The 27409-nt window shown below is 37.2% G+C and overlaps 1 protein-coding gene across 1 annotated transcript in view; it reads left to right on the forward strand.

The window, feature by feature from the left end:
- C17H8orf34 (chromosome 17 C8orf34 homolog) overlaps positions 1-27409 on the forward strand; it is a 294894-nt gene that overhangs the window by 251669 nt on the left and 15816 nt on the right. The window contains 2 exon segments of the mRNA XM_059042628.2: positions 9513-9560; positions 20478-20571. Of these exon segments, the coding sequence (XP_058898611.2) occupies positions 9513-9560; positions 20478-20571 (142 nt within the window).

A 27409-nucleotide genomic window follows, 5' to 3' on the forward strand; every position in this document is an offset into this window, starting at 1 on the left:
AAACATTGTAAAAAACCTCAATGTTCAGTCATGTTCAGTAAGACTTCAAAAGATGTTTGCTTTGAACTTGGTTCTAAAGATGGGCATACCTTCATGAGAATGGAAGATATCTTCTTACTCTCTATGATGTGGTTTGGCCCTTTTCAGGGCCCCAAAGTTAGCTTTGTTCTGTAAGGCACATTAAATTCACTTTTTTGGACTAGGAATTAACATGGAAATTTCTTCCTATAGAACATCTTGGGGCTCTAGTTCCCGAAGGGGCAACAGTTTTAGACCGTAAAGGGAAAACTGTACTGCATCAAAGAGACTTGGGGCAGCATCACGAGCTCCACACTCTGTGCCTGGTCTTAGATTTAATGAAGCATTTGAATTGTGGTTCCTTGGGTTTTTGGATGTTAGGTGACACATACAAATTCTGGTACCATTCCGTAGTTTACAGAAATGTGAGACTAGGCTGATGGGGTATAGTACACCCTGTCGTTAGCAGAGTACGATTGCAAAGATACCTTCTGTAGACAGGTTTTCTGCATCTTTTCCTACTTTGTTTTCTTTCCAAGTTTTATCCAACTTCCCTGGTAATCACACTGCAGAACACTCTGCCTGTCCTAGAGAGAACCTTTGCCATTGATCTCTCCTCAGATACATAATTGTAGCTGATGGGACTGAGGTCTCCTTTTGACAGGCAACTTCATTGAATCTCACTCCTTTATCATTATTCTTATATTCTATCTTTATTTTTGTTCATCTCTGTTTTGGGGGCCATTATCCAACTCAAAACAAACATAGTCAAATTTTAAAATGTCTTTCTCGGGCTTCCCTGGTGGCGCAGTGGTTGAGAATCCGCCTGCCAATGCAGGGGACACGGGTTCGTGCCCCGGTCCCGGAGGATCTCACGTGCCGCGGAGAGGCTGGGCCCGTGAGCCATGGCCACTGGGCCTGCGCGTCCGGAGCCTGTGCTCCGCAAAGGGAGAGGCCACAACAGTGAGAGACCCGCGTAAAGCAAAAATAAATAAATAAATAAAATAAAATAAAATGTCTTTCTCTAGTCCATATTTGTACTTTATTTTCCCTGGATACCAAATAGATCTAACATGTGACATTTCCCCCATCTCTTGCTATGAGAATCTCCCTGATTCTGTCATTTCTGAAATATTCAAAACTTTAACACAAAGTCTTTGTCTGTCTATGCTTCTTACCACATCTTCTACTATCTTTTGATTATTTAGCACCTTGAATTAGAAATGTATGCCTTTTGTAATAATGCTTATTCATTCTATAAATATTTGGGAGTGATTTTCAGATGCCAAACCCTGCACTAAATATTATAGACAGTAAAGAGTTTGGTGTGTTTACTGTCAGACAGTCTCAGTGCTGTCTTAGACAAGCCCAGGTCTGTGCCCCTCTGCATGGGATAAGGAGCTTATGGGGTCAAGGGAACATGTCCACCTGGAGTCTGACCATGTGCTAAGTACCAGGATCCTGGAATCTGCTGCCCAAATTATCCCAAACCCACTTCCTGGACCTGCATGGTCCTCTTTCCCTAGTTCATCCTTCCCGAGAGCTTAGTTCTAGGCCTGAGGAGTGGACGAGAGACAGACATTTGGGGAGGGTGTAAACAAGCTTGGAGATGCAGGCAGGGGTAGCCTCACATGTGCTCACAAAGACCTTTGTGATGTAGTGGGGCAAACAGGGGGAGAAAAGGGGCCAAAGGGTATAGGATTGGGGTCAGTGCTGCCTTCCCGCTCTCCCTTTTTTGCCAAGTTAAGTTGCAGAACTTGAAGGGATACAAGAATTCTGAATTTGAAGCTGGCTTGCCAAGCCTGATTGAAAGTCAGAATATAATGTGTGAAATAGTTTGTTGGCAGCGTGGACCTGTTCGACCTCTTGCTTCAGGCCCTGCAAATGTGAAGGGTGGGTCTGTGGAGCTGACAATGTAAGAGAGACTACTCCAGGCCAAGGCAGCCAGTGTGGGAAATTCTCTAATTGTAGCGGTCATGGGAACACACAGCGGGCGGAATGAGAGCAACACGAACACGTGGGTCAGGGAAGTCCTCCTGGAACTGTGGCACTGAACTTAGACTTGCCACGAGCAGAATCTTCCTAGGTGGCATCAAGAAGAGGGCACAAAGGGCTGCACAAAAGGATGGCAGAGGAGGGGAGGAAGGACAGGAGGAAGGGAGGGAAGGAGATGGAGAGACAGAGAGAGAGAGAGACACTGACTGTTGGGGTGCCTGGAAGTTTTAAAGTATGACTGCAGTATTGGGAGGTCAGGAGCAAAGTTGTGTTAAGGATGCTGTCTCACTCCCTTTTCTCAACAGTTCATTTCTCTTGACTTGTGTTACTTGCTGCTTTCTCCTTCTGATGTCCAAGGTTTTTTAAAGTCCCTTTTATGTCACCGTCCGTCAATCTTCCATTTACCCTTGAATTTACTGCTGAAAATGTATTTATACATGAAGCCATTCAATAATTACCTGTCATTGAAAGTGCAAGATTCTTTTAATGAAAGTGACACGAAAACAGGAATAGATTAAAAGTAGCATCTTAATTCCTCATAGTCAGGTTCCCTTCTCAGCTATATTCTTAAAGAATTAAGCATATTCCTAATTTTCCTACCTTACATAGTATAAGGTTGGTTTTCTCTGTCTTCCATTTACTAAAAACCTCCTAAAACTAGTACTAATACTTATTATCCTCAGTAATAATGATGACAGCCAGGGTTTTTATTCTTGTCTTCTATGCCTTACAGATATTATTTCATTTAAGCCTCACGATAACCCATGAGGCGCCCAGGGTGTTATCACCATTTACAGATGCAGAAATTGGGACCCAGGAAAGTTACGTAACTTGCCTTGAAGCACATGAACATAAATGACGGAAAGGAATTATGATCCCTTATTTGCTTGACTCCTAAACCTGCACTCTTGCCTCTTTAGGATGTCGCCACCTTTTGCCACTTTCTGACAGTACATGGAATCAAGGCCAAGTCTTAATCCAGTGACCAGCCCACACTAAGCCCATATTAAGCAGGAGAAATACTGTAGTACATTAAACACAGGTGGTGAGTTGGGACACACTCGTGAGAATTGCCTTTTCAAATTATCCTGGAGACTATAACCTTCAGAATTAGTATTGTGCTACTTTGAATCAGTTAACAACCTCCTTTATCTTCCCCTCCAAGTCCCTCTTACTTATTTGGAGGTCACCTCTTTTTCTTGGAAAATTGATTATGATTCTACATATTTCCCCCAAGCCTGTCACAGCTCTTCTAGTGACACTGTTTATGACATGAGCTGCCAAGTTTTTGACAGGCTAGATAAGGTAAACTCATGCATTTCATTTATTTGGTTTGAAACTTAATGCTGCAGATGTCGTTCTCTATGGACCACTTAAAGAATCAATTTAAAATTTTTTTTTAAATTAGCCCTTTTCAAATAAATGTGTTAAGAATTTAAAATACCCTTTTAAATGTACTTCTGCATTATTACTACCTGCATTTATTTACAAGTCAGCGAAAAAGACTCTTTCTTACAAAGTTTAAATTATTCTGTAGCCCTTTAATGTGTATTAAGGTGTCTGAAATGTGAAACTGGTCTTTTTTTGTTGTTGAATTAAAAAATCAGAGACATATGTTAAAAGAAACCAGCACAAAATTATTTGCGTCCATGCATCTGTTGGAGAAATATGTTTCCCTCGATGTAGAGAAATGCCGAGTATTGTTACTTATCTGAAGCACTGATCATTTTTGTTTAATTAAGGAAACGTGGGCGGAGAACAAGAGAGACATACAAGTCGTGGTATTTCATGAGCCTTGGGTATCGGTTTTCTTGCCGGCTTCCGTCGGCTTTCCCAGCTGTGAGTCACAGTGCAGGAAGCTGGTCACCTTAGCCATGTAGGCATTTTGCAAAGACACACGTTAATTTAATTTTAAAAGAATACATTGTATGTTTGGTTTAAATCATGAGGCTGACATTCATTTTTCACTGACCTCGGAGAATTTATACAGGTACTTTACAGATTCTCAAGTGACATCTATTGATTTTTTAGAAAGCTTAATGGAACAGAATTTAAAGCCTTGATTATTTCAAATGGTAAAAATCAAAATTGCCAACTGATTTTTATTAGGTCAGTGTTATAATTAGATTAGCTTAAGATTGAATCAGAACGGTAAGAGTGTCCTTTAACTACATTTCTAGATATATAACCAATAATTACCTCTTTACATAGAGCAAAAGATTTAGATCAATGGGGGATTGGATATGTGACCATGTAGATATAGCCAACACTAAATAGAGCATTATAACATTTCACTCCCATATTTCTTACGTGGGAAGAAAAGAAAAGAATAAAATGGTTTTTTTTTGGTTTTTGGCAACCGAATAGCCACTTTTCAGAAAACAACAAGGTATGCTAAAATGCCTTAAAATTTTACATTATTAGTAATAGTCATTAGTTCCATAATTGCTCCTGCCTTTTAAAATAGTTTTAAGGTAAGTCTCTAAGGCAAGGACATTATCACTAAAGGAACTATTTAGGTTAACATGAAGAAATTGGAAGAAAAATCTAGATTGTTCTCATTTTAATTTAAAAGTTGGTTATGTGGGCTTCCCTGGTGGCGCAGTGGTTGAGAGTCCGCCTGCCGATGCAGGGGACACGGGTTCGTGCCCCAGTCCAGGAAGATCCCACATGCCGCGGAGCGGCTGGGCCCGTGAGCCGTGGCCACTGAGCCTGCGCGTCCGGAGCCTGCGCTCCGCAACGGGAGAGGCCGCAGCGGTGAGAGGCCCGCGTACCGCAAAAAAAAAAAAAAAAAGTTGGTTATGTGCTTAGGGATTGAGTGTTATTTGTCCCTTTTGAGAGGGCAAATTTGGCTTCTGATCACACCTTAGGTTGCTGATTCCTGGTACAGATGTAACCCACAGCAGCTGTGGAACTTAAAGGTAGAGTAAGATCGTAACATCTTCTCTTAAAATGCTGCTGTCTTTTAGCCCTTAGCAATGCTGAAGCAGTCAGGTGTCCTCTCTACTGGATAAAGGTGTCATTTTCAGAGAAAGATGGTCTGCAGTGGTTCTATAATTGTTCTTGAGATTGTGAGCAAAGTTTCAGAAAAAAAATTTTCAACAGTATGAAAAGACTTTGGGGCCAATTAGAAACAGAATCTGTTTATATATGTAAGTGTGAAAACTCAAGTGTAACTATTAATTTATTGACTACATCAACAATCTAAAAGACTTCTGAACTTTCCAAAACAATTTTGATTTTCTAAACTATTGCACCCAGTTTTTTACTAATTGGAAATAGATCACTGCTTAGTCTCTTGGACCTCACTAGTAGTTGCCACCTATAAAGTTTGCTGGAGTTTGGAAAGCTGAACTTCAATCTGTCTGTCATCTGTCACAAATTCAGTAACCCTGTGTAATCATGCACTTAGAAAACACAACAGTATTTGTTTTTCTCTTTGGGATATTGGGATATGTGTATGTATATGGCTGATTCACTTTGTTGTACAACAGAAACTAACACAGCATTGTGAAGCAATTATATTCCAATAAAGATGTATATAAATAAATAATAATAGAAAAAAAGAAAATACAAGGAATTCGCTGGTGGTCCAGTGGTTAGGACTCTGCGCTTCTACTTAAGGGGGCCTGGGTTCCATCCTTGGTCAGGGAACTAAGATCCCACGAGCCTCATGGCATGGCAAACAACCCCCAAAACGTGTAACCATTATATTAGCAGCTGTATTACAGGAAAGTATAGTATAAAATTTGGAAATGACACGATGTTAATATCTCTATATCTCAAAATGCAATACACATTTCAGTGCATAATATATTGGTGGTTTTCATAGTAGTACTTGTGGTTTCATATATTTGCTCTGTTGGGTCTGGACCCTTGCACAGAATTTTCCTTCTGCCTGGTATGAGTTCTCCTTATTCAGCTCCTTCATCTGGCTAATTGACTGTCTTTAGGACTAAGCTTAAAAATAATTTCTGCAAGTTTTAATCCTTCTACTTTGACTCGTTCATCATCTGTATCCAATGCCTAAAACAGTTCCCAGCACATAGAATTTCTCAAAACATGCCTGTTAAATAAATGAAAGAGTAGGTGCCTTTTCCTCCTATTTTTTCCTGTGGCACCTTGGGCTCCCCTGTGTCAATTAACTTCTGCTCTCTATTCTAATGACTTGTAGATCTGTTTTCTCAAGGTAAACTTTTTATGGCAGGGATTAGTTCTTATTCACCTCTTTGTCCCCAACCTAGTTAATTATGTGGCACACAATAGGTGCTTAATAAATACTTGTGGAATAAATAATGGGGTAAAGTGTTATGGGTCCCTTAGGTTCAGAAATGCCCTGGCCATTCATATGGAGCTTCCATTCTTCTATGGGTTCTAAGTACCACAGGTACTTCTTAAGAGAGTGTTGTCTGTATCAGGATTATTGTTTAGTTCCATTTGAAAAAAAGGTGGGAAGAAAGAACATTCTGGTGGAAGTAGGGTTCTCATGGAACTTTCTTTGAAGGAAATGAATACCAGAGGTCTTAGACATTAAATGTTAGAGAATAAATGTACCCTACATGCAAGTGCAAGTCTGTATGCATTTTGTCTCTAGATTAGTAAGAGATGAACAGGAAATACTGGTTGAAACAAGAGCAGCCTGGTATGGTAGAAAATGGTGATGGATTCAGGAAAGTGTGGGTCGAGTCCCAGCTCAGTCTCTAGAATATGCCATCTCACTGAGAAGGTTTCCTTAACTGGAAAAGAACGAGGGGAGTGACGATAGCCTTCGTCTCTGACAGTTGTGATTCCACGTCATACGTTAAGCAGTAATCATATCAGCCTCTTTTTCTTTCTTTCTCTGAGTTTATATTTTGTAATTCACATTCAAAACATTTTTATCTCAACAGTTGGTTATATTAAGATTCATGATAAGTGAAACCACATTTCAGGAAATTCCTTTTCTTCCTTTTTTTTTAAGGCATAGTTTCCATGTATTCTGCCCTTTCCCTCCTTCACACGCCCCTGTCTGCCACCCTTCTATCCCCTTTCTTCTCTTTGTTTTTCAAGGGAAATTGCATTCGGGTATTTTTGATTCATTTCCAGGTGATTAACAAAATATTATGTTGTTAGAATGACTTGATATTTAAAACGCCAGTTCTTTAAAGCTAAGAAAAGGATGACTGAAGTTGGTAGCTTTGTGCTTTGGAAGGGATTTTATTTCGTTAGCACCACTAGTGGGGGAAGGAGGGAAATCAGCATTTCAGCAGTGCCATGTTAGAGATGGGGAGCCTGGAGCAGCCATGTTGAATCAAGCCTCTTGGCTGGGGCCATCTCTTCTGACCCCAAGGCTCAGAGATCCTGATGTCTTGTTCTTTTCTTTGTTCCCTTGGCTCTGTGCCACATTTGTAATCCTCTCTGCGAAAGGTCCGTTTCCTCTGTATTTCCCTCCTGGAGTCGTTTACTTTGTGTTCCTCATTCATCAGTGCCACCCATGTCAGTGATTTATGAAAGGTGGTCACAGCCAGACTCCAAGCTGTGTGGCCTGTGAAACAAATAGCGTTGTGTAGGTTGCTCCTTTTCTATGGTGTAGATACTGAAAAGGACCCGGCACTGTGGGAAAAAGAAAGCCTGTCGAGAAGCCCTGTAGTACACACAGTGCTTTAGTTATATGTGGTAATCAAGAAAACCCTCAATCATCACCAGGTCTTGGCATAAGACTACGAGTGCCCAGACAGTCTGGGAAAACCATTGCACTCCAGGGTGAGGGAGACAGACAGGTGTCTTCAGCAAGCACCCAGGGACTAGTCTGCGGCGTCTCACTGTTGGCCCTCAGACGCTGGCCCTTCCAGAAAGCAGATCTGTTACTCCAAGCACTTTACCACTCATTCTCTTGCCCCTAGCAGCCCAGGCAAAGGCGGTTATTGGCACAAATGGACTAGTTCTGTCACACAGAAGAGCCAAATTGGGAGAAACCACAGCATTCTTTCTGGACCAGTTGTCCAAATGAGGGGTAATAGCATAGTTAGTCGAACTATAAAAAGCAGCTTATTTGAAGTAAGTTTCCAGCCCTCTCTGTATGCTTTGAGTTAAATTCCTCACAGTTTGGAGGATTTATATGGATTTGATATTTTCTAATAGTTTATGTTTCAGTTTAAGTAAATATAACTATCCTATCTTTTTCACTATCTTATCCGTTGAAAAAATCCCACAAGATTGGAAGCATTTGGAAACATTTAAACTATAGCATATTAATATTTTGCTAGTGGAAACCATGATTTGTGAAAAAATATGACCACATCTGTGATTTCTAAGGAATCCCAGAACTTTATTCCTAGCTTAATTTTGTTTTGAAGAGAAAGCATGCTTTTTTTTTTTTTTTTTAACCCTATGAAAGTGCTTTGGAGTATACATCACAATTTAAAAAAAAAAAAAAAAAGCTAAAGTAAATTTAATTTTTTGTTTTAGAATTTTCATTTCAGCAAGGTAGAAGAGTGTCAGGGTTGAATCCAGTCCCAGCAATGCCTTTTTTTTGGCTTCTGAGCTTTAAGCACTTCAATCAGCAGCCCTGCCTTCAATTTCTTTATGGATCGAATTGACCTGAGGATGCCTTACCCTCAAATTGTAGTGAAAAGACAATCAAATAAGATCGTGTCTATGAGAGCCTTGAAAAGTTAAAAAGGAAGGTCTTTGAAAAGTTATAGAAACAAACGTAAGCTTTATTCACACTTATTTAGTTATCTTTTAAACACATGTGGTGTCCTAGAATTTATCATTTCATATCTCAGAATTTATTTCCAAACGTTTCTGGCCACGAAGTATAAAAATATATCTTTTTCTAACTGAATCACTTTGCTTTTATATATACATAACCTTCCCAAACTGACAAGTTGTTTGACAATTTTGACCACCAATGTTTAGATGAGTTTGCGATATCTGTTTAATTTGATGTTTTAAACTTCAGCGATTTAAAATCTCAGTGATTACTAGTGTTCAGTGAAATGCTGGCAAAAGGCACAAATAACGGAGAATTTACTAATAACACACAAGTAAGGTGAGGAAGACTGGATATAAACATTTGGAAAAGGGCAGGCTAATGAGCTGTACTCTTTTCCATAAGTACTTTTAAGTCCCTGTGCTAGGTCTTCACACCGATTTATCAAATACAGAATTAGTGACTGTTTTCTTCATCTAACTTTAGGTGCATATTTATAAAGTTAATAACAGAAAATCTTATACTACACACTTAGCGTTCTGTCCACCTAGCTCCACGAGGTGGTTATTTGTTCATGTGACCTAAAATCCACCTAAAAGATATATTGTTGCCTTGAAACAATTCTTATCTCCTTCAGAGTAAGAATTTGCCAAACTAATAATCCCATACGTGTGAACCGAGATGGTGGAGGATAGTAAAGATTTGGTGTTACTCCCAGGTTTCACTGCTCTTCATGACTCATCTTCTTTGCTATTTTCTCTCTCCTTCTCTTGCATTTTCAACCTCTCTTCCTCTTTGCCTCTAGGGAGAAGCCTCCAGTGGAGGACAGTCATTGAAAAAGTACATGGAAGAGGTGAGTTTTAAGGTAGTCTTGTAACATGGTCTGAGATCAGTCTATCATATAGGGTGAGGTGCTCCCTTGGGCTTTCTCCATCTGGCCGTAGGGTTTCCAGTCACGCCCACAAAAACAAGACAGTAAATAATACGTTATCAAAACGGTGTTTTGTTCCTCCTTGGTCGGGAGATCCTATAAATATTAATTTATCTTGAAAATGAAGGTAAAACTGTAGAAACCTAAGGCTATCGTGTATTTTCACTCACAAACATTTGTTGCTATCCTAATAAATGAGAAACACATGTTTTATATTGGCCATGCACACAAAAATAACATATGATCATTGCTCTTATGGAGAGAATAATCTGTACCAAATTGGCATTCGTTCATGTGATAAATGCTCATCAAGGATGTTATTCGTACAAGCCATGAAGCAAAGTGCTATCTTGACAATAAAAATGTCTGGCAGATTTCTGTTGCAAAACCATTTAGACTCCTGGTTTTATTTTGGAGATATCCAAGGGTGCTCTGTGTCTCAGGATGTGTCTTTGGGCTGTCTGCAAACTGCATTTGGGAACTCTCAGATAAGCCAGTGGACAGACTCCATAACACTTGGTCTGAAGCCAAACCATAATGGTCACTGAAATAGCCATCTGAATCTGTTTCAGGTGAAGGAAACTGGAAAACAGTTTGGCGATAATATCATAGAAGTAGCAAATATTTGGTCTGACTATTGCTTCTCAGCAAGACAGAATCTGTTTCTCTAAATATTTTATTCTTTCATGCATGAATCCATTAAAAGACCATTTTGAGTGGCCTACTGAATGTAGTAGGTAGTCCATACATTTATTCAAAACAGCGTACCCATACTTAAACTCACTCTTGCTTCCAAATATCATTTGGAGAGGAAAATCAGAGTGCATAGCACCCCTTTAAGTCTCAAATCTCTGGTTTGCAGGCTTGTTTGGAGATGGTTGAAGTTTTACCAAAAGCACAATGCAGAAAGGGTAACAAAAGGAAGGAAAGGAAATAACTACGTAGATGGTCTCAGTTCAGGTTAGAAAATCAAAATACATGGGGCGAAAAATTGGAGGGTTGCTGCACCAACTTTACATTTCAATGTAATGGATTTGATGCAGAAATGGAGAAAAATTCAGTCAAGAAATTAATGTTGCCCAAGGAGAGAAAGATACTATTTTCAATATGTACACCGATAGAACCTCCCTTTAGGATTCTGTAGTTGCCCAAGCCCTTGGCCAGCATTCCCCATTAGGGACTAGAGGTGGTAGGTCACCTCCACAAAAAGGGTACCTGATGCCTTTTGTCGTGTGTCCTGTATGGGTCTAGTACTTTGGAAGAAGAGGAGCCTTGAGGTGCTGGTACAGGGTTATGGGCTGCATACGCGATAGAACTTTAAAAATGAGTCATTCTAATTGGGGTTCTTATCCAAGGAAAAGATCCTTATTTTCTCCATCATTATACACGTGCAGTCTAAACGTGCACGTTGTAAGCAATTGTAAATACTTAATGTGACAGGGTTGGGAATTTGTGCCTTTTCACTAGAAGTGCTGGCAGGGCATTGGTCCTCAGTGCGGCCCTCTGACTAGGTAAGGAATGGGAACTTGTAAGAAATGCCAAACCTCAGGGCTCACACCAGACCCAAAGAATCAAAATTTGCATTTCTAGCAAAATCCCTGTGTTATTCATAAACACAGGGGAAGTCTGAGAAGCTAAAGTCTGAGAAGCTCTACCCTGAAGTGTTCTTTCCAATGCTATTTCTAGAAAGTAACTGCATACTTCATGGAAAATCCCCAATTTTATAAGTATAACATGGGTAAAAGGGAAATTCTTATTGATAATTTTATGAGTTTTATTTATTTACTCTCAAAAATAGTATTTTTGGTTGATTGGGGTATGTAACCTCTCAAGCTTCTGAGATTCATTACTGACTTCCAGTTTGAATTTACGACTATGTGTGAGCTGCCCAAGGTAAGCCTTTCCTTTCAAGGCGTTCAGTATCACATAGTATTTTTTTTCTAATATCGATTGATATTTAGATTTTAGCTCTTTTTTTTTTTTTTTTTTTTTTTGCGGTATGCGGGCCTCTCACTGCTGTGGCCTCTCCCGTTGCGGAGCACAGGCTCCGGACGCGCAGGCCCAGCAGCCACGGCTCACGGGCTTAGTTGCTCCGCGGCATGTGGGATCTTCCCGGACCAGGGCACGAACCCGTGTTCCCTGCATCGGCAGGCGGATTCTCAACCACTGCGCCACCAGGGAAGCCCTAGATTTTAGCTCTTTTTAAAAGCAGTAAACAATCATGCTTTACAGGAAAACGAAGCATGATCTTAATTAATGAACTATTAATTTATCAATAGTTGGTTTCTTTTTGCAGACATAAATGCATTTGGTCTTTAAGGAAAGATGTGTTCTAACTCTTCTCCACTGGCAGTCCTAATACGTTAAGAATGTGAGCCATAAAAGGATAGTTTTATTTTTTCTCACTTATACTCTTATTTCACTTTTGCCCTCCTTCTTCTTGTTAATAGAATCAGCAAACAATGGCGAACAGTATTTATAAACGTTAGAAGCATTGAAGTTAAAAGTTAAAAGTGATTTGCAAACATTTGCTTTTATTTAGTACACACTAAAACTCACATAAACCATAGAGTTTACCTTTTTATTATATTTAACATCTCTTGCTAAAGTTTGAACAGCTCTTTGCACATCAAAGTCCCTGTTTATTTATTTATTTTTAATTTAGTCTTATAATTAGACAGAATCATAACCACATGATGTTAGGCAATTCTGTTTAGACCTAAGTCAAAACTAAGGAGATGATACGGTCTCCTCAAAGAGTAAAGCTAAAATGACATCTCTATTTTTATTTTCTATGTATTTAATGTATTACTTTTTCAGATAGGATTTGTATTTTTGACCAAATAAAAATGAGATATTTTATAATAGCTTATTTCTGTTAATCCTCAAAATGGTTCTAACAATTTTTTTAAAATTACGTGTAAGACACTTGCTAACTCAAGGTAGGAATAAAAAGTTCACATCGCAAACATTTTAGCTGTTAGAATTATAATTTTTTTTTTTTTTTTTTTTTTTTTTTTTGCCGCTCCGGGGCATGTGGGATCTTCCCGGACCGGGGCGCGAACCCGCGTCCCCTGCATCGGCAGGCAGGCTCTCAACCACTGTGCCACCAGGGAAGCCCAGAATTATAATATTAATATTCACTCAAAACATATATATAATTGAAAACAGCTTATCAAAATCAAGTACTTGCAAAGCTTACTATACATTTTATCGAAAAGCTAATCCATGTAAACTATCACATTTCCCAAAGGAATAACTGGAGAAGTAGCATAGTACACTGGTTAAAAGTCCACTAATTTAATAGAGAAACGTATTAATCTGCATATGTATTCAACAAGTAAGTGGTATTGTCAATTTAAAGGATTGAGGAACTATAAAGAGCTAAAGACTGAAGTTAATGATTTTTAAAACTTTCTCAAGAGCAGTTTAGAGCCGTTCCTCACCACTTCAGGAAGTTAGCTGAAGGCCAAGGCAACACACAGAGGAGTGTGAACTAACTCAAGGTGTCGAGCGGCAGCTTCACAATCTCTGAGGGTGTCAGACAGGAAAAGAAGCACGGTGAGCAGGCAGGGCCTCTCCAAATCTGTTGAGGCTGATTTTGCCAACTGTACCATCTGAACTGGAAGAGGGATCAATTCTATGTAACGAAGTTTCTTAGAATCGTTCCTCATGCCAGTTTGGGCCTGTCTTTTCCTCCTGTGGCATATTCTGTGATTGTTAGTGTAATGAAGTCCCAGCTATACTTCTGAAAGAGAGTGCATGCATGACATTATTCTCCTATCCAAATAAGAGATCATTTGCTTTTTATCGTGCACAGGGATTTACTTGTTAAAAGTGGAAATCACTATTATTCAGCATTAGAGTTTTATTCCACTTAGGAAGCTAGAAAACAAGGGTTTTTGCAGGGAAACCCTATTTTGTCACCGATATTCATTAAGAATTCATACATGTTGTTAAAGAATAGCAATTTTTTACAAACTTACCATGATGGCTTTCATACAGATGTAAAATGAACACATGTCAAGGTTTGTTTAAGTCATTAATGAATGAGGAAACCAGTAAGATGTTATAGCCAGTTCAAAGGAGAATTCTAACCCTCACATGTGTAGTCAAATAAAGAATGCTGAAGTGAAGTTATGAACAGATGTAAAAAATGGCGAAACTGATCAATATCCATAGGTTAATAACCAATTACATTAAAATAGATGCAATTTGCATTTATATGGACAAGAATTATTTGCACTACTATACATTTCTATAAAGTACAAAGTTGTAAAATAGCTCAAAGTCAGTGAAAGGCTCGGAGCCTTTGTAAAATCAGATAAACAAAAGGGCTTGCTAGAAAAATGACTTATTTTTCATTGACTACACCCAATAATATTTTACTAATTTCAAAGTCTTTTACAACTTCATCCTACAATTTCCTTGTATAGAAAAAGCACAAAATGGAATGAATTAAGAAAGAAGATGAAGGTGTCATGAAAATAATCAATTAACAATCAATAAGAAAGACTAGAAAAGAGTTTTCTTTGAGCCAAACTGTGGACTAGCCCAGAAGACTCCGAGAAACTTCTTGGGGGGAGCAGAGTTTTAAGCACAGTTTTACATCTTGTCAGAACAAAGAACCTTAAACAAGTCAGGGTTATATTCTTCAAGGTTTCAAGCAAAAGAACAGTCCAGCAAGTACACAGCAAGTCAGCTTGGCCTTGACACCTGGGAAGGGAGTCTTATCATCAAAGGAGGACCAGCATTGGCGTCCCAAGAAGAGACGCCTTTAATCTTTATTTTTAACATGGACATTCTTTACTTTTGGTCAATGCATCCTTTTCTCTAAGAATTAAAGCAGATGTACAATGTATGTTTAATAGGCCACAAACAGGCTATTTTAGTTAGCATAAAATTCAAGTTAACTCATGTATAAGCCGGAATGACTTTCCTATATCTCACTATGTGAACATTTCTTTTTTATCAGAGAGCGATCCTAATGTGTAGTGTAGTGTAGCAAATTTGTCAGGTAAAATTTTTTAGGAGCTTGTGTTTATTTTGTAATGTTTTCCACAATCTACCATATTTTTGTACTGATAACTTGGTTATTGCTCCCTTTCTTTTCTTTTCCCAGATCCTATTCGTTCCAACTTATATTTTCTCAAATGTACTACTTCCCTGTTCTTAGGTTTTAATTGCCCTTTGATGATATGCAAAAGAAATAATTTATAGAAGTATAATTCACTAAAAAATTACAGAGTTCAGCCTGATGATACTAGCCATTTCATTAACAAAGTTATTTCCAAACTTTATTAATTTAAAAATGTAAATTATATATGGAGAACTTTATTTTAACAGAAGTATAGGCTTAATTCTTCATCAGTATTGCAGTCTATTAAATGTATGTAAAGTGGGGTGTAATTTTATTTTGCTTTATTTGCAGCATGCTTCAGGGATACTTACTGTATATAGATCTCATGGTTATAGAAGGGAAATGAAAGTGATTAATCCTTTTTGAAAGATGGAAACTGATGTTTGGTGTGTTATTTTCATTCTTAACCAAAGGGAAAGAAATATTGAGTTGCCTCAGAGTTAAATTATCCAATGGTGAAAGTTTGAGCAAAGGAACATTTTTTTTTTTCTCTAAATAACCTGAATAACCTATGGCCACACATGACATAAATCACTGATTGATTGCATTTAGAGAATCCAAAAATAAACTACCCACGTGGAATAACAATAGTGCTAAAGTTTATAAAGCACTTACTCTGTTAGCAGATAAAATGATATGTTGATACAGGGCTAGAGACTGTTTTCCATATGATACATGTCACTATTTCCCACCACTCCTGGTCCCTGGACATTTACATACTTATGGGGAAAGTGTTTTAGAAAAAGGATGAATGTCATTTCTTCTAAAAGCAATCCAAAGAACTTGCTCTTGGGAATATGAAACAGTTTGCACTGTGCTCATACAGAGTTTAATATTCCTGTAGAAAAATTTTTGAATAAGTTGGCAAAGAGGAACATGTCAACTCTTGTTTTTAAAAATGTTCACGATTTTAGCTCCTTGACCCCATCAAAAATAATTATAAGTAGTCTGATGGGCTGAACTTTGGACATACATAGTACTGCCTGCTGGTATTGATGAAGCAAGCAGGTGCATTATATTACTAACTGTATTCAAGGGAAAACCAAAGTAAAACATTCAAATGATCTATTAATAGCAATATTTGTACTATCTCTATGATTCTGATTCCAACATCTCAACATTTTAAAGTTTTTCCCAAACTGCATATTTTGCTGAGCTCATGTTTCATTTGTATTTTATATAATTTGCAATAAACAAAGAATGGTTGCAATAAACAAAAAATAGCTTACCTGTTCAGTAGTAAAGCCATTAAGACCAGAAACCAATCAGTAGTATTACTTAATATTCTGAACTATTATGGGAAAAAGTAACACCATTGACTTCTTAGTCATACCTTTTCTTACAAAAACAGATTTTAGGATTTGGGCCAAAAAGCTAAATAATCAAAATACTTTTTCAATTAAAAACATTTTTTCATGATCACTTTAAACTTTTTTCTGTTTTAAACAAAGAACTTTTGCCATTCGATTTTACCTTATAAAACCAAAAAGATCATTTTTCTTATTTCTTCTTTAAACACTAGAGACTCCATGTTCTATTTTTGAAAAACTGCAGGAATGTGATATTCCTCTCTGTTACATTAAAATTTTACTTCTGCTGTTCTTTATACTGTTATGGAATTTTAAAGCTAAGATTTTTCATGTTTCTGCTGCTTCTGTAGTATAGCCCTACAAGACCAAATCCAATACTTGATAAATTTGAAAAAAAAAAAAAAAAGTTAAATCCTAAAAATAAACACTGATTTATACCTAACTTGTATATTCCAAGATGGAATATCTTTAATGTTTGCTGACTTTTCCTACAATAGTTCATTTAGTTCCTCTCACATTCTACTGACAGTCTAAAGGAATCTAGATCTAGAAATTTACTAATTGTAAAGTCCTAGAGATGAGCTAATCCAGCACCTTCACCCTCTTCATTCTATCCCAAGAGGGAAACTGACATGCCCTAGATTAACCGGGATAAAAAGCTGTGATTCCTGACCCCTGGGACAAGGACTTTTCATTGCAAAGCCCATCTGTCATTTGGTAGGAATTTAAATTTTAATCCGATTAACAGACCATTTTCAAGAGCTGCTGATGCTAAAAGACTTTTTAATGAATCTCATTAAATTTTTTTTTATTATTTCAATTTTTTAAATAAACTTTTTTATGTTAGAACAGTTTTAGATTTACAGAATTATTGTGGAGGTAATACACAGCGTTCCTATATACCTCCCCTGCAGTTTCAATTATTATTATTGCTTTACATTAGTATGGTGCATTTGTCACAATTAATGAATATTAATACATTATTAGTAACTAAATCCATGCTTCATTCAAGTTTATTGTCCCAAGATGCCACCTAGAATGTCACATTACGTTTCTTTTTTTTTTTAATTAATTTTTTATTGGAGTTTAGTTGCTTTACAATGTCACATTACATTTCATACTTACATCTCCTTAGGCTATTCTGGGTTGTGACCATTCCTCGGACTTGCCATGTGTTTGATGACTATATGTATTTCCTTGTGTTTGAAGAGTACTGGTCACATATTTTGTTGGTTGTCCCTCAGTTGAGGTTGGTATGATATTTTTCTCACGGTTGGACTTGGATAATGTGTTTTGAGGAGGAATACCATAGAGATAAAATTCCATTTTTATCCCATCCTATCAAGGCTACATACTATCAATAGGAATTACTGCTGTTGATGTTGACCTTAATCACCTGGTTTCAGGTAGTATTTGTCAGTTTTCTCCACTGTAAATATACTCTTTTTGCTTTCTCTTTCCATATTGTACTCTTTGGAAGAAAGTCACTATACACAGCCCACACTAAAGATGTGGGAAGTTATTTTCTGCTTCCTTAAGTACCTACATAAATTATTTGAAATCCTTCTGCATGGCATATTTGTCTATTCTCACCCACTTGTTGATTTAGTCAATCATTTATTTTCATCAGAATGGGTTGATAGACATTTGTTTTGTATGTTGGGTAGTAACCCAATGCTACTTTATTTCGTTGCTTAAATTGTTCTAGCTTTGGCCACAGAGAGATTTTTCAGTTGGTTCCTTTAGCCCTTTGATATACCCCATCGTTTTTCTGTGTGTGTGTGTGTGTGTGTGTGTGTGTGTGTGTGTGTGTGTGTGTGTTAGCATTTTTTTTTGCTTTCTGGCACAAGATGCTCCAGGCTTATCTTGTATATTTCTTGCCTTGGTCTAAGAATCAGTCCTTTGTCCAAGAGTCCTGATTCTTTCATTGAAAAAGGTATTAGAAACCAAGATCTGGGTGGTGGTTGTTTTCATTGCTATTGGGGTGTCATTGTGTCTGAGTACTCTAAGCTGCCATAGCAGCAAGATATATGTGTGATTAGTAACCATTAATATATATATAATATATATATATACACATATATGTGTAGCCATCTGTATGTATAGTAAGCTAAACATGAGTTCACACTGATGCTCCAACTCTAATATCAATACATTATACATTGAACATTCTATCCTTGCTTATCTGTAAACTCCTGCTCCAAGAGTTAAAAACTTGACTTCCAACATCTGCCATCCATTTACTTTGTTCAATTCCAGAAAATATGTATATGTATATATATATATATATATATATATATATATATATACACACACACACATATATATTCAGAATTTTTAACCTATAAGCCCGTAACTTTATCCACTATAATGCAGTGCTTATGTACATTTGCTTTTGCTTCTGATCTTACAGACTCCATGCATTTTCAGAGCTACTTAGGTCAGCACCTTATTCCCCCACCCACTTCAGTGAGGTTCTTTTACATCTGTAATTCATTTCGATTCTTTTTTTTAGTATTTTGCCATCCATCCTGGGATATTCCACCTTCCTAACTGATTTTTTCATTTGCATACATTAAGGTTTACTCTGTGGCGTGAAGTTCTACATGTTTTGACAAGTGCTTAATGTCTTGTATTTACCATTATTACATCACACAGAATACATCACTTCCCTAAAAGATCCCCTGTGCTTCACCTATTCAACTCCCTAATCCCCTTTGTAATTCCTGGAAGACTGTACCTTTTTGAAACTCTAGATTGGGACTAAACGTCTCCAGAGGTAACCATCACAGTCAAGGGATAGTTGATCTGTTGTTTCTCTTATACAGCACTTATTTTAAACAAAGTGGACATTTAATGTTTGGTGTATCATGTTTCTTAGAGATCGGGATCGTGAGCCTTTATTTTTATCTTGTTAGTATTTTTCTGAACAAAATAGAGCAAAATATCTCAAGTTGGAGGAAAAGATCTTTCTTTCAAAGAGGGGGAAGATGAATGAATTGAGAGGTCAAAAGAGTAAATGGACAGGTAATATTGATTTTATGTTTTTAATTTTCAAAGTTATGTTTGAAAAGATTTTATTGAATGATGACTCAATCCATTTAAAATTGTTACTTCTATTTTATTGTCAAAGGGACCCATCCTTCCTTACTCCTTCCTTTCTACCCTTCATCCTCTCCTTTTTTTCTCTTTCTTACTTCCTCATACACAAATGTTTACTGCGTACCTATGAGTGAATACCTAGTTTTCCCCAGACATTATAATGGATACTGGAAATTAATAGGTAAAAACAGTTATCCATGGCATCAAGGACTTTCCACATTATTTTTGAGGCCAGAAGATATGAAAGGACAATTACTATATAGTATTTGTTATATTTATACAATAGGCACCCAAAGGACTAAATCTGTCTTGGAGCATCAGGGAAGGCAACAGAGATGATACCTGAGCCTTGGGAAGAGTGTTAATGTCTGAGACAGAGAAATATACTGCATTCTAGGTGGGAAGTATAACATGAAAACATCTAGGTAGATTAGAGAGTGATAAAATTAAGGTGCTACCAGTTAATTAAGCTGGAGTGGAAGTGTCAGTCGAGGTGGGATGGAGATGGAAGTGGTGGTAGATCAGAGGCTAGACAAGTAGGGCTCATGGAGGGCCTTGAGTTGAGATTTTATGCTGGAAATAATGAGAAGACTACTCAAGGGTTTATGAACAAGGTAATGAATACATCATGTGACATTTTAAAAAGCTCTACTTGGCAAGGAACTGGTGGAGAGAATTAGGGAGGGTATGAATCTTAATCCTAGAAAACTTCGTAGAAGATTATAACTACAGTCGGGATGGGAGATGATGAGAGTCTGCTTTAGGGCAATGAAGGAGGCATGGAACAGCAAGGAAGTATTTGAGAAATATATTAATAAAAATAGGAAGTAATATGAAGAAGGAGGCAATGAAGTAATACTGAAGGGTAAAGTTGAGAATGTTCTCTAAATCCTACTAATCTTTAATCTCATTTAAAGGAATTGGAACCTTGATGGCAAACGGGCACATTTTGTGCAATTTTATATTGAATATTTCATTATTATATTGCCAAGAATGAGTGCTAAGAATTCCATAAAAATATTAATTCAGGAAGGAACATAGTCTAGATATTTCTTCTTATTAAGACATTAAATCTTATTTAAAGGAGAATGTAAAAAAAAAATGAGTTCAGAGTTTGTGGCATGTCCATGAAATGAAAATGAATTTAAGCTTAAAATTCTTTTCTGTTGTGAGGAAATTCTTGTTATGGTTTTTTGACATGTAATTCATAGAAACTGAAGTGTTCACCCATATTGGTATTCACAGTGTCATTCTAGAGTTTAATCCAAATAAACTTTTCTTTGGCAGGATGACTCTTTAAAGCAACTGCAGGTGGTTCATCAGCCGTGGATCCTGCCAAGTGACACAGAAAGTGAAGGAGTGGAGGCAGAACAAGAGAAACGTGAGTAGACACTGCTGTTTATTGACAAACTGCTTTCAGCCAAAGGGCATCCATGATGATGGTATATGCCCTTCCCAGTATCCAACGACATCTGCAAAAAATTCAGACTTGTTTAGGGAAAACATGTAAAGATAAGCTATACTTTCGGTCTAAAAATCTTGATTCACTGATGTCTTAATTGTGGTGCAGAGGCCCATAAACTTAACTTTCTGCAAAGCAGTGTAGTACGTTCAAAGAAGGAATTATTATTTCTGAAGACCAACATAAAATATCCATGTGGAATGTGAATCGTCTACTAATGCTGTAGATTTATATCATATAAATCTAGATTAATATCATATATCATACCATATAGACAGTGATAACTTGTGATTACTAAAAAGTTTCAGTATGTTAGGATTGGCACGTTATTATATTTGAAATCATCATTATTGGTTATATGGATAAATTTATGTACGTAGAACTGTTCTAAGTTCACAAGACAAATTAACTTTATAATAGTAGTTAAGACAAAGAGAATATACAGTTCCTGATTTAAGTCATTGGATTGTAATCATAACAAGAATGAATTACTATAATTTGGCATGACTCAGTACATGCTCTCCAGGGGTTATTGACATTGTCAGACGGCTGGGTTCAGCATGAGGTTGAGAAGTTAGTGTCTGGATCATAGAGGAAAAACATCAAGTTTTAAAATAATAAGATATCAGTATCTTACATTTTTTTCTTTACCGGTGGTAGCCTGCAGAGACAAATAAAAATTGTAAGCAGTAATGTAGCACTCGTGATAATTGGAGTGAAGCAATTAATTAACTATTCCACTGAGCTGTAGTCATCAGAGATAGCTGATATATTACACAGGTAGCATCATGATTCTGTACCCAGAGAGATCCAGGAAATTACTTTTCCAGGTTAAAAGGCATTTATAAAGATCCTTATCCCACTTCCATAACTGCAGGCTTATGTGGCCAGAAGGAGCACAGCCAGGAGAGGGACCTAAGAGGCGTGTGCTCGGGTGAGAGGAGGACACAGGCCCAGTGTCACTCAGCTGACACGTTCGAAATGCAGTGGATAACATAGTGACATTGTGCAGATTCTGACGGAGGGAAACACCTTCTATAGAAAACAACTGATGAAGACTCAGAAAGCAGACTGTACTTCAAGCACGTACTATAGAGTAGTTTGGAAGATCTTTAATGCAAGTGATCCTAAGTAAAATAGTCTAGGAAAGGAGCAGCATAGGATACAAAGAAGAGCATCCCCTAAATCTGAAAGAATTACGAGTGGCCCAGAACTTTTATGAAAACAAACGCAAGCACATTTATACCTCCTACTCCCCACGCATTTAAACATACATAAGCTCTCATTCTAGAGTTTGGTTTAATAATTTTCATCAAATTCTTTTGAGGTCTTCATAAATTTTGCATTAAATAAATCCTTCAAGCGAGTGTGTGTGTGTATGTGTGTGCGTGCACGCACGTGTGTATCGTATTAAGACAATATATATAATTGGGCTAGCTGTACTCTCTCAGATTCAACATCCACGTGCCCAAAGTGGGCATGACCAGGTAGACAACACCCTTACAGGATGCACAGTGTATGAATTCTATGAATGTGCTATAACTTTTAATGAACTAAAAACTAAAATCAAGAAAATAATCAATCAGAAGTATATTTAATCCAAGTCCAAATTCAGACTTACTTACTTTCCCTGAAATCCATATGTCTCCATCAGTATTAAGTCTGGAAAACAGCTTACTAATGCAAAGGAGATTGAAAACCCCCAGAACTTTCTTCAACCCTTGTCCTCTAATCATATTGCCTTTCTGCCATATACTTTCACAAGATTTTGTTGATAAGTTGTAATCATCTTCTCTTCTATTAGGGTGCAAATTCTTTAAGGGAAGGAGTCTGTTTTCTTCATCTTATTTAGCTACATAATAAGACCTCAATAAATATCTCAAAATTGAATAGATGAATGAATGTATAGGTTTCTTGGGTACTTTCTAACTTATTTATCAGGACAGTTATAAATATGAAACAATATAAAATGAATAAGAATTGTGACTGAATGATTGTCATGAAAATTATTTATAGTTTTATTAAAATTTTAATATTGGATTTATAGTTTAGCCATAGATTTTACCATATGGTCTGTCAGTCACTCTGAAGAAGGTCCTTCTTAAACTCTCCTAACCATAGACCTAGAACCCAAACTATTTGATTTCAGTAATGTCATACTTGAAGGTGACCCTTGACAATGGTAAATTGTTTGAAATAAAATCAGGGTTTAAAAATAATTAGGTGGTAATAGGAGCCATCAGGAAATGGAATGCTAGCTAGCAGTGCAGCCAAACTCACAGTACAGAGAAGCAAATACTTTTCAAGAGCGGCATCCATCATTCAAGTACTAGAACAAGTGTAAGATGGAGCCACTGAGGTTCTGATACTTGTATTCAATGTATGAGTTTTGTGGAACAGCTGGCAAGACATGTATAGATCATCTACCTCTTTATTTTCTCAGTGAAAGAAAATAAATGACATAAGTCTGTGTGAAGCCAGCATCTGATGTATAGTCTAGAGCCTCATATATTAGAAATTTATGAGTGAGGAAAAGGACAAGATGCATCATGCCAATGGTAACGCCTGCGTCTTGACTCAGCTTTCTATAAATTGTAAATAGGTAATTTTATGAAATTTTCAGATTTCTCCTGAGACAAAATTATCATGGTGGAAAGTTTCCAAATAATGTTAGGATCTTTGTAGTTGTGCATATTTCTTATTGCTTCATTTTAAAGTAAGACTTAGTACAAGTAAGTCTTATAAAAGCACCATTTAGGAAAAGACGTCATGAATAATTCAATGGGAAGCTTTAAACACTTTTATTATAAACAAGATAAACAGAACCCTTAAGTAGACTTTTTACCTACTCTGATTTTAGTGTAAAAGTCTACCTCACAAGTCTTAAAAACTCATGTCAGGAGTGTGTTTGTTTTTAATCTCTCAGATTACTATCTGAAGTCACTAAATAACCCAAATCACAGATATTTGAATCTACTGGGGTACTTCATATTCATGGACTCCATTTCAAACCTAGTGAATCAGAATCTCTGTGCCTGGGACTCTAAATTCTGCATTTCTAATAAACTCCTCAGTTGATCTTTGCTTATTCTAAAGATTGAGAAATATTGGAATGAAAAGTCCAATGAATCAGAGGGTTGTGTTTTCAGAATTGTCTCTATAGTGTTGTTAAACTTTGGACTTTGTTTCTCTAAGCTGCTTTTCCACCTGTAAGTTAAGTTTGGATGTAAAATGTAAGGATGAAGAAGAAGAAAGGCTGAAATTTGAGGGAATAAACATGGAGTAAAATTGAGGGTCAGGTCCTTTAGTCTGTGGGTTCAACATCTCCAAAGGCACAAAGTCATTAAACAGCTACAGTCTAGCCAGCCAGCACCCTCTAACCACATTTTGGATTTTTAAACATGAATAAGCGAGCCAAAAACAAGCAAACAGATGAAAAACCAAACAAACAAAACAGCAGAGATGCCCGAAATAAAGAAACAAGAGCCAGAGTAAGTGGAAGCTGATGCTGTGGTGACTCATTGAGACCTAAGATTTGGATGTAGGTCTTAGGCCGTGGGGTCTGAGGTCTTACTGTATATAAAAACTGCTGATTTGGCCCTGGGTCTGCTTAAGGCAGGGGAGCTTGTATGATGCTGTTGTATAAAGCCTGATACCTGGAAAAGCTGCCTCAGGTATGAAAAGGGAAACAAAATACCTATACTTTCCAGCTGTGGAAAACAACAAGGAAGTTTACTATCTGTTCTAAGGTTTGGATGAAAAATATAAATGTATTCATCAGAAATCAAATTCTCAGGTTTGTACTTTGATGGTTGGGTCCCAACTTAAACTACCTATATTATTAGGAACCCAAAATTATGATAAAAATTGGGCAGTCTCATTCAATTTATTTTGAATTAACAGAAGTTAATATTAAAGGTGAAATTTGGCAACTTTGCTTGAACACTTAGTACTAATTTTGATAGTAAGATCATGTAATTTAATAGGGGGTTATATTTAAATGTCCTTTCCTTCTGTATATATTTTTGTGTTAATGCTAATTTAGAATTTTCAAAGTTCATATTTATCTCTTACAAAAGCATGACACAAGATCTACATTAATTTTTTATTATGTTAGATGATTTAAAAACAATAAACTTTTTAGTTTAGAATAATTTAGAATTCCAGAAAAGTTGCAAAGATAATACAGAGAATTTCCATACTCCCTTCACACAGTTTCCCTTATGGTTAACATGTCACGTTACATTGGTAAATTTACAAAGCTAATAAGCCAATACTATTAACTGACCCTCAGACTTTATTTACTCATGTTTCCTTAATCCCTGCTAGTCTGTAACTGTCTCTCAGTCTTTCCTTATTTTCCATGAGGTCAAGGTTTCCATGACCTTGAACCTTTTGAGGAATTGTATTCCTCAGGAATTTTGTGGAATGTCCCTTGATCGGGATTTGTCTATTAGTTTTCTCATGATTAAACTGTGGTTATGTATTTTGGGGAAAAAGACCAAGAAGGTGAAACACCCTCATCATTTAATATTGGAGAATATGTGCAATTAATGTAATGTTACCCTACATCACCAGGCTAAGGTAGAGTTTTCTGGCTTCTCCATTGTAAAGTTACTTTTAACCCACCTTCTTATATAGTTCTTTGGAAGCAAGTCACTAATTCTTGCCTGCATTCAAGGAATATGTCATCCAGATGACTTCTGGCCTCTATAGTTTCTGTTAAGATGTTAGCTGCTACCATTATTGAAGACCCTTTGTATATGATATGTTGTTTTCCCTCTGCTTTAAAGATTCTTTCTTGGTCTTTGTCTTTCGATAAAGTGACATGTAGGTGTGGATTTCATTGAGTTTATCCCACTGGAGTTTTTTGAGCTTCTTGGATATGTAGATTAATGTTTTCATAAAATGTGTGAAGTTTTCAACCATTATTTCCTCAAATATTCTTTCTGCCCCTTTTTTTCTTACCTCTCCTTTGGGGGCTCCAATTACATGTATTGTATGTGGTATGCTTGCTGGTGTCCCACCGGGCCTCTGAGGAACTGTTCATTTTTCTTTTCTCTGTGTGTGTGTGTGTGTGTGTGTGTGTGTGTGTGTGTGTGTGTGTGTATTCCTCAGGCTGGATTTGGATTGACCTATCTTAATCTCTTTGAGTTTTTCTTATGCCAGCTCAAATGTGTTGGTGAGCCCCTCTAGGAATTTTTCATTTTAATTCCAGAATTTCTATTTTTTTTCTTTTATAATTTGTATCTCTTTGTCATAGTCTCCATTTGGTGAGAGCTTATTCTTGTACTTTAATCTATTTTACATGATTTCCTTTAGTTCTTTGACTATATTTCTAGTAGTTGATTAAAAGCCTTTGTCTAGAAATTCCATCATTTGGGCTTCCTCAGGGAGAATTTCTTTTGACTGCCTTTTCCCTCCCATTTATGGGCCATACTTTCACATTTATTGTGATATCATGATTTATAAATCATGTCTTTTGTTGTTGTTGTTGAAAACTGTACATTTAATATAATATAATGTGGCCACTCTGGAGGTTGGACTATCCCCACCCTCCAGGGTTTGTTGTTGCTGCTGTTTTTTCTTATTGTTATTGCTACTTTTTGTTTACTAACTTTCCTAAACCAATTCTGTAAAGTCTATATAATCTGTTGTACACAGATACTGAAGTCTTTGCTCAGTAGCTTAGTTGTTAGCTAATGGCTGGACAAAGTATTGAGGCATGCCATGAACACTCCAGAAGTTTACAATTCTGCTTAAACAGAGCTTCTAAGTCAATCAGAGGTGAGAGGTAGATCCGTATGGGGTCTTTCCTGAGCAGATGCATAGCACTGCACATCTGTGTGGCATTTCTAAATCTACACGCCTGTGTCAGAGCTTTTGAAAGCCTCCTATGGACGTATCACTTACTGTATTTTTTTTTTCTTGCGGTACGCGGGCCTCTCACTGTTGTGGCCTCTCCCGTTGCGAAGCACAGGCTCCGGACGCGCAGGCGCAGCGGCCACGGCTCACGGGCCCAGCCGCTCCGCGGCATGTGGGATCTTCCCGGACCGGGGCACGAACCCGTGTCCCCTGCATCGGCAGGCGGACTCTCAACCACTGCGCCACCAGGGAAGCCCTCACTTACTGTATTTTTTTTTTTTTTTAAATTTTGGTAAGCCTTTTGTTTGCCTCAGGAAGCTGCTGTATAAAACTATAGCCCCTGATTGTTCTTGACAAGTATTATATGGACAGGGTATCTCACTGCGTGAGCTCTAATTCAGGTCAAACAAACAAACAAACAAAAAACATTCAAGTGAGGCATTTCCAGGCAGCTTCCATATAGGTCAAATAGTGACAACTCTAGATCTTTGGGGAAGCTCTAAACCTGTTCTGCCCCCTCTAGTGGACCATTGGCTGTTTGTTTCATAGCTACCATCATTGTGAAGATGCTGATTTTCAAGGCTCCCACAGAGCAGGAGAGAAGGATATTAATACTGGGTAAAATAAAACCCTACATAGTCATTGTTTCTATTGAGATTCAACTGCTTTTCTTTAATAAATGTTCTATGGATTGTTGCAAGCCTTCGATAAATTTCCAGACTTCTGAAAAAGTTGATTTTAGTGATTCTTGCTCAAGTTGTGTTCTCATTGCATTTATAGAGGAGCACATTTTTTGAGATCTCTATACCTGCCTTCCAGAAGTGCTTCTCCTCCCCTATTTTTCTTGATTTTATCAGCCTAGTTTTCTCTTGGAGGAACGGGAGTCTGCTAT

The sequence above is a fragment of the Kogia breviceps genome, chromosome 17 (genome assembly GCF_026419965.1).
Source record: "Kogia breviceps isolate mKogBre1 chromosome 17, mKogBre1 haplotype 1, whole genome shotgun sequence".
In the NCBI taxonomy this organism is placed as follows: Eukaryota; Metazoa; Chordata; class Mammalia; order Artiodactyla; family Physeteridae; genus Kogia; species Kogia breviceps.